General features: G+C 36.9%; 1 protein-coding gene across 1 annotated transcript; it reads left to right on the forward strand.

Moving 5' to 3' along the window:
• Positions 1-2,318: 2,318 nt before the first annotated feature.
• Positions 2,319-4,711, forward strand: LOC308401329 (T-cell surface glycoprotein CD3 epsilon chain-like; the record flags this gene model as incomplete). Its single annotated transcript, XM_080889489.1, has 5 exons — positions 2,319-2,453; positions 2,867-3,049; positions 3,132-3,275; positions 3,444-3,496; positions 4,649-4,711. The coding sequence occupies exons 1-5, from the start codon at positions 2,381-2,383 to the stop codon at positions 4,709-4,711; spliced, it is 516 nt and encodes a 171-aa protein (XP_080745615.1). The 5' UTR covers positions 2,319-2,380.
• Between the last annotated feature and the right edge of the window lie 6,776 nt (positions 4,712-11,487).

The raw sequence follows: 11,487 nt of genomic DNA on the forward strand, positions 1-11,487 counted from the left end.
TTTTACAGCATTATTATATTCTCGTGTTATATGATGTAATGTGTTATCATTAAATGAAACAGCAAAAGCATGTATTTATTTATTTACATACATCTACATTTTCTTTAACGTGTACTTATTTAGTATTTTACTTATTTTTTATTTTGTGTATAATAGAGACAACAGACGCATTTAAGAACAGTCTGGATGTGATATATAGAATTTCCACATATTGAAGCTACTGTAACCGTGATATTAAATTGTAGCTTTCAAACTAATTTGATAGTTTATTCTTTACATGCTACAAATATGATTTTAATATCAAAGTGAATTACATTGACTTCTAAAACCAAACTTACTTGAACGGCTGTGCTCATGAAACAGGAGGATGTTACTGTGATGCTTCTTGTTGACCAGCAGAGGTATGTGCGCAGTTTACCGCCTTGAGCCACTTGGGGGCAGAGCCGCACTTTGATGTGAACACACTGGCTCTGTAGGTCCAGTCAGAAGCCAGTGAGGAAGACTGGTTTTCAGATCTCCCCCTTTTTTATTGCTCAGATGCCAACATGTTCTGTTGCATTTTGACTTACAGACATAAGTTTGCATGATGTGAATGAAATTGATACAGTGGGAATACAAGTTAATTAGTAAAGTGAGGAATGGCGGTGACCCAGGAGAAGGTAAGGAATCTGCTCGCCGGCTGGGCCGATCTCTGTGGAGCCTGCATGTTCTGCCTGTGCCTTTCTCTGGGTCCTCTGGTTTCCCCTCACAGCACAAAGACATACATGTTAGGTAAACTGTGATGGATGCTAAGTGTAGACGTGAGAGTCCATAGCTGGATTGTCTGTTTTTTGATGAACATGGTGACCTGTCCAAGGTGCCATGGTCTACTCTGCATCTGTATAGGTTGAGCCCCCTGCTACCATAGCTGGTTAAGCTAGGCCAAGTTATCTAAAAATAGATGTACATGCAGTGATACTGCCTTTTGTATTACTTGTTCTTTGTATTTGTACTACTTTTTAAACACTTAGTTTATTATACATTTTTGCCAATAGTTGCTAAACACATCTGTTCTGTGTCTTGACTGCAGACAGGCGGGTGAGGTGAGTGGAGCAGATGTGTTGCAGACACACAATTACAAATGGACACGTTGAAGGCACTCGATAGGGGCTCTAAACAGCAATGTCTCTATGCACTTGACTCATGAGCTGATCACCTAAGTCACATTTGAAACCCGGTAGTGAACAGTCACACTGTTTAAGGGTTTATTCATAGTTAACACACATTCTAAAGCCATAGTTATTAAAATGCTTTTTCAGTGCCAGGGTCTTGATGTCTGTCTCCTCCAGACATGTTCGACTGCATGACAACATTTTATTATCATCTGTAATTCTAACGGAATATCTGAAACTCTTATTGGTCTTTTATCAGTGACGTTTTTCTGTTTGGTTATTTGAAGACAACAAGAAATGGGGGAAGGGACGTTACATGTAAAAAAAAAAAAAAAAAAAAAAAAGACATCCACAAGTCAAATACAAAGCAGGTGCTGTTTAAGAACAGGAACCGCCATGTTGGCTCAAAAAATAGCTCAGACACTTGTCACAGAGAAGTTTTTCATAACCTAAAAACTTCTTTTATCCATCATTTCGAACTGATCTATGAGTTGTTGTTACATACTGATGCATATAAGGCACAGTTTGTGAAACATACAAACTGCAGCTTGGTTGTAAATGTTTGATTCTTTGTGATTTACTGGAGTTAAATGTTGGTATTTTAATCATGCACATGGAAAATGATCAGAATGAGAAGTTTTACTGATCTAAGGATCTTTACAGTAGTGCATCATATGTTCTGCAAAGCCGCCCCAAACATCACTGTGAGCTGCTGTGAACGCCGCCATCTTCACTCGTCACACACTGCACACAAAACTGATTCCCATCAAAGATTCAGACTGTGTTTTCAGACTAAACAATGGCTACATGTAAGGGGGAGTTTAGGTGCAAACTAAAGAGCATGGAAAGATACGCTACACTGTAAATATGAGCTACTCATTCAAGCGGTGTGACGTTAGCTGCTGTCATTTGCAGTTTATTGTGTTTTTGATCTGTAATGAATCAGAAAACAAGCAGAAGCATTTCTATTCAGTATACTTCTTCAGTTTGACTTCATTTTGAGGTTTAACCGTGAATTCATCTTTAAAAAAAAACACTTCCTGTGGGTGCAACGTGTGTGTGTCAGAACAAGAGAGAGAGAGAGAGAGAACCTCCTCGTCTAATTTGAAGCTTTTCGTCTCATTGAGCAGCATTTTGATGTAACTGAAATCTTCAAGTGGAAATATTCAAAAAGTTATAGTCTATATATCAGAAAGCTCTAGAAAACAAAAACAGGCATCCTGAAGAAAATGCTCAGCATGGGTGTCCAGGCCGTGCTCATCGTCGTCCTCCTCGGCGTTGCTACCACGAAAGCTCGCGAAGGTAACAGTCTGGCATTTGTTTTAATTCATATTTTAAAGTCATTGAGTCTCACTTAACTTCTCTGGATTTAGAAACATGAATTCTGTCAACAAACTAGGACATCTAAGAGCATTTCAAAGAAATTTCTACAATTTCCTGTATGTCAACGATATGCTTTAATGTCCACATACACTTTTTGACATTTATATACTTTTGTCTTTGCTATATTGAACACATTTATTGTGAGCAGACATGGCCTTTTTTTTGGTAAATGTTAAAGGATTTCTTTTAATAATAATTTAGAATGATGTGTATTCATGCAGGGAAAATTCACAATGTGCAAAAGATGAGCCAAGTTTAAGGAAAGTGTCTCACATCTCAGATTGTCCCTTTCTGTGTGAAAAGTATCTTAATATCTGTCCATGTTTTTTCAGGCAAAGCGGAATTCTGGAGGAGCAAAGTCACACTGACCTGTCCAGGAGATGGGGACTTTTTTTACAAAAATGAAAAAGTCTATAATGAAAGTTATATCTATGAATTCACATATACGAGTAAAGGCACATACAGATGTGAATACGAAACTAATCAGAAATATTATTTCTATGTTGAAGGAAATGGTGAGTGAAAAAGAATCTTTTCATTTCCTCACTTGTGTTAGCTGTTCATGCTGCTCTAACACTTGATGTCTTTTACCTCCAGTGTGTGAGAACTGCTTTGAGCTCGATGGAAACACATTATTTATGGTGATTGTCGGGGACTTACTCCTGACAATAATTGTGATGGTCATAGTCTACAGGTGCACTAAGAAGAAAAGCCCAGCTGGGCCTCCTCAACCTTCCAAAGGTAAAAAGTGCACTTGGACAAATGAGTGACAGTCTACTAGTTTACCCTTTTGTCTTGGTTGAGTTAAAGGTTACCTCATGTCCTTTATACACCTTTAATTCTTGAGAAATTCTGTTATTATTGATATTACGAGCGTTAAGTTGTATTTACTCTGTCATCATCTTCCAGCACCTCCTCGATCGGGAGGCCGAGGTCCACCTGTCCCGTCTCCTGACTATGAGGTACGTACTGGATAATAAAAATTCTGTTTTACCTGGAATGTTAAATCCCCAATAATTCAGAAAGTATGGCTTTTATATTGTTGATGTTTTCATAGTTTTCATGGTTTCTCCATCTAACCACCCATTCATCCATCCAACCATCCATCCATTTTCTACCGTTTATCCGCTAGATGAACGGAGCAGGTTTAGCAGGGTATTCCAGATGTCCTTTTGCCTTTAATACTTTTCTGTTCCTTCCTGGGAATCCTGAGGTACACTCAGGCAACAAGAGATATTAATATATTACAGTTTGGGGGAAAGAAGAGAAAGAGAAACAAAAAATGCAGCCAAACTAATTAGTGATCTGAATTGGCAAATTGGCACTAAGTAAATAAAACTGAATTGTATTGAACTGAATTATTCATACTTTTTTTTATTTACCAGATGAAACAATTAATGTCCTGAAATGGTGTTTTCATGTTCTGTGAATTTTTTTTACTTTTCCACACATATTTTAATGTTGTTTTACATGATATTTAATGATGTGGTGCAAGGAGTGATAAAAATCAGAACATGTCATTTGATAAAAATCAAATCTGAATGACTAAAAAGATATTTTTAGCTTTGTTTGCACTAAATTCTTCCAGTTCCTTCATGTAACAAATAAGACTGTGTTAGACGATATTGGAACGAGACCAACGTTGCAATTGAATGGAACTGGATTAATTCCTGACCAGAGTTAATTAACTGTTTATCAACATAGAACATAGATTACACTAAATATTAACACTAATTTGCCAAGATGTGATTCCAAAGCCTGCTATGAGCAGAGTCCAAACTTGCCCAAATATTTTATACTTTCCCTCAATTTTGAGAGAACTAGCAAGATGTAATACATGCAAAAGTGTTAGAAGAAGAGATTCCCCTAAATCAGCTACTCAGATATGTTGGGATTAAAGAGCGTGACTCCATTTTCACCTGGTTCATGGATCTGATGTAGTTCTTTAACCACTTATTTTCTTGGGCTTTCTGGGTGGTTGATTAAAATCCCTCCCTCCCGTAAATAAATAACATTATTTAAGCATATTGGACTATTTACCCACTTGGTGATGTGTACCTTAATCTGGCATCCTAAAGCAAAACATTTTATTGTTTGTTTTGTTTTTCTTGCAGGCACTGAACCCTCAAACTCGCGCCCAGGACACTTACTCCACGGTGGTCACCAGGATGGGGTAGAAGCACTTCAGCTATCGACTCCGGGTCTCTGCACAAATGAAGGAAAACAATCACAAAAGACACACAAGAGTATCAGTCATGATCCGAGTAGCGTGCAGTGGCTTCTTCTGTTTTGAATTTGAAGGGTCACCTTAGCCAAAAACCAACACAACAAATTTTCTCCGTTTCCCTTTGACTTACAAGCAGGTAGAGTTCAGGCGGAATTTGCATTGAGATTCAAAAGTTAAAGATATTTCATTTAAATATTATTTAGTATTATAGTCTATAGTATTTAAATACATTTTTTTTGTGAAAAAAGTTAAAATAACAGATTTTATCAATATAAAACCATTTTCCAGTATATTTTGAGAATTGTTCAGTATAAAGGAGACGTTTGTGTCTGTCGTCAAGTGGTTGGGGAATTGAGTTGTTGCTGATTTTAAATGAATCAGTGATGATCTGCCTGTTTTCTAATGAAATGATATTAGCATTGCGATGTGGTGAGTGCCTGAAAAGTAGCCTGCAAAAAGTGAGTAAAAAACCAAATGTAACATGAAACATGTCCAACAGAAAGAAAGCGTTAGCACTGACATTAACCTAATGAACATTACAAATTTGTATTTGTTGTCGTGAACTGTTAATGCCAACAATGCCCATTTGCAAAGATGCTACCACGAAGCACGTAGAATACATAAACTTATCTAAAATGACTGTTAGGGGTATATCAAACAACAAAATATTCAAACTGATATTGTAGACTAAATATCACCTTTCAATATTGTGAGCCATAAAAACAGGTGTCAGGCTAATGAATAAAGAAAGACGCCGTCGGAGGCAAAGTTAAAGAAATCAAATTTTTTTGTGCTTATTGTACAGGTTATTAGGTGTACACAGAAATGCAGTACAGCACTGCGACTGCAAGTTTGCTTTCTTGATGCCTGTAATATTCATGTTTTGCTTTTAAATATATTGTTTTGCTACCGTCATGAAGTTTTTAGTGTTAGTTAGTTGGTTAGTGGTGAGGGTGCACAGCAGCAAATAAATTTATTACTGTGTTGACATGGAATTGGATCACATCAGTCTGTAGGAGTGTGCCTGATAATGTGGATAGCCAAATATATGTGTTTATGGGCATTTGAGTATTTTGATCTTTTAATCTAAACATTGGCAGAAAGGGCTGTAATTTAGAGTGATAAAATCATATCAACTCAAATATACTTGCATGTCTTGTACATATATAAATTGAGTATATGCAGCATTTTAAGCTCTGACATGTAAAAAGAGCATCAGATATGTAACATGCTGCATGCACAGACCTTTGAGGCTTACTTCTTTGCTTCTTTCTTCATTACATTATAATGTGATAACCTTTTTGTTACTGTAATGGACAACGTGCGTCATTAATATAATAAACCACAGTGAACACTGCTCTCATGTATGTCTTTGTTCATGGTTGAAAACAGTACTGGGATGGTTCAGCAGATAGAACTGTAACCGATTCATGAAGCTGCCTCAAAGCCACAGCTCATATCCGTAGCACCCCAGCCCCCATCACACACTCATCACCAGTATGCCTTCGTTTCTGCTGTGACAGTTGTATACATCATTGTCTCTGGAAATATCTCTGAAACATTTCTCAATGCATAAACATATTTTTGATAGTGTTAAAGACACAGTGGAAATATCACATCATGTCATGTTTTGGGTTCTGTGTGATTTTTTTTTCCCAGCAGTGACGGAGCACAGCTGTACTGGTGGAAACAAAAGAAGGAAACACAACGTAATGTTTCGTCTCCGTGCAGATTATTAATGATTGATAAATCTGTTACACTGTAAGCATCTCAGAAGAGCAGTGTTTAGTGGAAACACACCCACACTTACTGCTCAGTTATCTTCATTTACATCTTCTGTATATTTGTGAGAGAAAGAAGCAAAGAAAATAGGAGGGTGGTGGTGGTGTGTTCTTCTCTCTTTGTTGAGTCAAACCGCTCCCACACACAGACCTACATCTGCTCATCTGTTAGTGTGCACGAGCACATGCACGTTCATGTTGGATGAGAGCGTGCATGTGCTCGAAGGTGTGTGAACATGCCAAGAGTCAGAAGTTGGTTTTGTGTGTGTGTGTGTGTGTGTGTGTGTGTGTGTGTGTGTGTGTGTGTGTGTGTGTGTGTGTGTGTGTGTGTGTGTGTGTGTGCGTGTGTGCGTGCGTGGGTAGATCAGGTTTGTGTTTCAGAGCTGAGCTGCTTAAAGCTCCATTGTTTGATCTCTTCTCCGGCTCCGGTAGAAAACAGTAGTTTGTAGCTTTGTCACAGCAGAGTGAGGAAGAAGACGAGCTGCTATCAAAGACGTTAAGCTTTTAGATTATCTGACATGGGGACGCCTCTGAGTTTCTCTCCTCCTTAACTTTTGTGTTTCCTGCAACACTTTGTTACTATTTTAACCTTTCAATTCTCTTAACCCTTGTTGTGTAACTTTCTCTTCAGTGTAAAAATTTAACTGATTACAAGACTTACGCAACTCCACATTAATATGAACCCTTTGACTAACGTTATAGTATGTATTATAATTAGGTTCACATACATTTGCTTCTTTTAATTTCAATACATTTATGCCACACCTTTCATTACAAGCTATCCAGAGAGTAGATTTAATTTAATCTAAAACTATATAAAAACTAACATTGCATATTAATGTATTAACCATTAAAAATTATAATAATATATTAAAATGATCATAAATAATTCAACTAAGTGACGAATCTTACTTAGAGTTCCCTCCAAGGCCCTATACTTGTAATTGAGTATTTTAATGTGATTATTCACTTAATTATGCAATTTGAATGGTTAATTACTTATACAGTGAATCAATGCGGTAGTAGCATTGTACTGTTGTATCTGGTTGAGTTAGGGTTAGTATTTAATGGTCACTGTTTTCCTTTGGGTAATACAATATATCTGAGGGTTCATTCATCAAAGGTGCAGTTGTCTGTAAATACTAACGTTAATAATCGTTTTATTTTTAAACAAACCTTTGTTTAATTATGTAAACAAAGGTTAAAAGACAATTCATTGATGAGGTTTCCAAGGTAACATTTCTCTGTCTTAAACTTAAATATGTGCAAATGTTAAGGCTGCAAAACCAAATTTGCATGCATTTCATTAAAGACCCTTTAGCATTTAATGTTGTTGTTAGATCTTTTAGCATTCGGGCTAAAAAAAAAAGAAAATGAAATCATACTGTTGATCAAAACCTCATGTAGGCCTCAATGTGTTTTGCAAGCAGAAGCTCTACTCAGTGGTTTTACATCAAACCATAAACTGTTTACAGAAAAACGATGAAGCCGCCCTTTGCTATCTGGACTCAGTATTAGTGTTTGGTTGCAACTATGGTGTTGACCGAATTTAGAAGAGAGAGTGAAATGCTAATGCTAAGTTACCTCTATAAACTGTACAAGTTCAACACACAGACACACTTACCATCTCAACAGGGTGAAATACTAGAATTTCAATCACCAGAGAGTAAGTGCCAACTTCTTGGATGGGATTTTTGTGAGATAATACCACTAAAATTAGTCCAACTGCACAAAGATGGTATAGTGACACAAATTAGCATAGTTAGGATACATCTGTCAGTGTCTGCACACCTGTCAAACTAAGCAGTCACGCCCATAACTAAAGGCTTTAAACCCAAGCAGTGTGTTTGAAAAATAGTAATAAAAAATGGCTCACCACACAGATATCAAATTTTGTCCCAGTTGTAAATAGCTGAATAGCTAAAGTTGTACATTTTAACATGTCTCTGAGGACTGACTCTCCTTTGGAGGCAACCACTCTACATAAAGAAAGAGAGGGAGCATTCTAGGACTGACAGATAGCTTAATGGTTATTGTACATTTGTTGTAACTTCTGTGGACATAAGAAGCTTTTCCAAAAAGAAAAAGGACCATGCTGGAACATGGTGAAATTAAGGTCTTCTTGTTTCTGTAGCATCACACACGAAAGTACCGCTGTCACATCCAAACACTCAGGCTGTAAAGAAGGGGGCTCATCAGCTAGCAAAGGTTTGAACAGGTGATGGAGAACAGGTTTACCTTTTGGGTGACATAAATGAGTTGAAGGGAAGTTATGAACTGTTTCTGAGAGACAAATAACACCAGGATCCTTTTCTTACAGTTGACAGCTGGTAACTGTGCAGGGGCGGGTCTAGCAAAGTTTTGCCAGGGGGGCCAGGTAGGGCATTAACAGGGAGAGGGGGGCACAAAGAAATACTTTTCTTTCTTATTCTCCTTTAAAATGTCTCGCTTTTAAAAAATAATTATCTGAATCTTACAACAAACGATTGATAGATTGATGCATATATACCATCAAAACAGTGTACATCACTGTCACAACAGCGTTTGTTTTCATTCAAAAGCTTTATGATTTTTCCAGTCAAAATGCCCGGGCCAATTTTTTGTCCCAAACCAGCCCTGTATGCAGCTCATCTGCAGTCTGGTGTTACCTACATCTTCCTATTCAGAAGGCAGAATTTCCGAGTTCTGAGTACAATCGAAAGCACCACGACTGCAGTTTTTGTGTTGGATGTAAAAACCGCACATGACGCTGTGACGTAGGCTAGAATCATGGCAGCGGTCAACGACGGTCCAGGCGTGGGATTTCTCTCATGGAAATATGCACATTATTTTTTTTTCTATTGGTAGGCGGCACAGTGCACTTGTGGCAAGTAAGCAAGCTAGAAGACTGGCAGAGTTATGGAAGCAACACATTAACGCCTTGAGGTGACTTTTGTTGTGATTTGGCGCTATATAAATAAAATTGAATTGAATTGAATTAACAAGAGAATTCTGAGTAAAACCAAAGTTACTTTCCCTAGTAACTCGTTACTTTGAAAGTAACGAGTAACTAGAAGTAACTGAGTTACTTTTGATAGAAGTAGCTAGTAATGTAACTAAGTTACTAATTTAATGTAACTTACCCAACACTGGTTATGAATGATTTGATATGTGGGTAAATTTAACATATTAATGCTTCATGCATGTTGAGAAAATAAAGAAAGAAAAAAATATGTCTGCCTAGGCTTCAAACGTATCACTTAAATGAAACCACAGAAAAACTGGTTAAACATTAAATAGTGCTTTATTTTTTTACATTTACAAATAATTATATGTATATAGACATACTGGGGCTACTGGGGCTGTTTCAGATTTTTGTTTCACAATAACAGTTTAAAGAAATTAATAACCATATCTATCAAAACACAGAAATAATAAAAATAATGCAATAATGCCATCAGTCAAATTTATCTATAACTTTGTCGAATGTGTGAGATCTTTTGTTTTATTTTCTTTTTCTTTCTTTTTCTTTTCTTTATATTATCATATGCGCATTACTACAGACAATGTCAATATTTAATTTTTAAATGTCACAGTTATTCTCAATACATGGTTATGGTGACGCCATTACAATATAGGGTACTAAAAGGCACAGTATTAAGCTCTTTAGTACATTAGGATTGAAGTATAATATAGCAGTTACCTTAAAATTGTACCAAAGAAAAGTACTAGAGAAGTATTTACCACTAGCGATAGCAAGACAACGCAGTCAATTTTAGTTTTTCATTTTGGCACCAAGATAATCTCAGTTTTTGTATTCATAAACAAAAATAATACTATATACTATACGTAATATTCTGCCTCGATTCTGCCGGTATCTGAAATGCTGAGTTTACAAGCATGATGAAAATGAAGCTGGAAGAGACTTTACATTAGAAATGGGCATAAACCAAGCTAAACATAAACCCTGGAAACAGTTTTTCCCTCTGTCGGGGGCTGCTGTCGGATGTTTCAGATGTGAGGACTCATGGAACTTCAGTTTCCAGCGATGGACCCAGTGAGCATCCTTCCATTTATTTTCTGTGGACGAGTTCGTCATATGTATCTCTCTGGCCAGCTCTCCTCAGAGGCTGTTGCAGAAAAGGTGTCAGTTGCTGTGTTTTTATTAGTGGTATTTTCACATTTACAACGGGTGTTCGTGTTTCAGCTTACCTGGTAGTGGTCATTGGACGGTCCTCTGCTTTCAGAAACAAGATGCTGTCTGTCAGAGCCTGAGGACACATGAATTATTATTCACCAAGCTCATCTGCTGATGGCAATTTGAGTTAACAGTAATGATATTATTAATAATAATGGTTTTAGAGCATTTGTATGCATTATTTAAATGACTATAGTCTTTAATTGAGTAATTCTGAATTGTGGCTGAAGCACTAATGCCTGTTCTCTTCTTCAAATTCTTATTGTGCCCAGTGTGGTGAACTAATTAAAATAATAGCACAACATCCTTAACCAATGACCACTCCTTAACAAAGACCAATCCTGCAGGGTGTTTAAAACATCTTCATCTGTTATTTACAGTGTTTTTCACATCCAGTAAAAGACAGATAAATAGTCTTTACTTTTACTCTTTCTGTTAGAGACGACGGGGCCGGTCCGAGTCTGAGAAGCGAGGAGATAGACACCCACTCCAATCACAATGGTGGCCACCACATTTCCTATGACCATGCCCACTGTGGACATTATGTCAAGCTCTACACAGTTGTCACAGCCTGCGAACACACACATACAATAAATATATGTATTCACAGAATGAAGCCAAGTAAAGCAAGTACAAAAGAGTATGCATACTATACAACATAAAATTTGAAAACTGAAGTTTTTTCATCACATTTTACTACACAGTTGTTTATGCAGAACTTACTGCGAAACATCACGAAGATTTTTATACTTTCTCCAGTGTTTTTCG

Source organism: Rhamphochromis sp. 'chilingali', assembly GCF_963969265.1.
Source record: "Rhamphochromis sp. 'chilingali' genome assembly, chromosome: 8".
NCBI lineage: Eukaryota > Metazoa > Chordata > Actinopteri > Cichliformes > Cichlidae > Rhamphochromis > Rhamphochromis sp. 'chilingali'.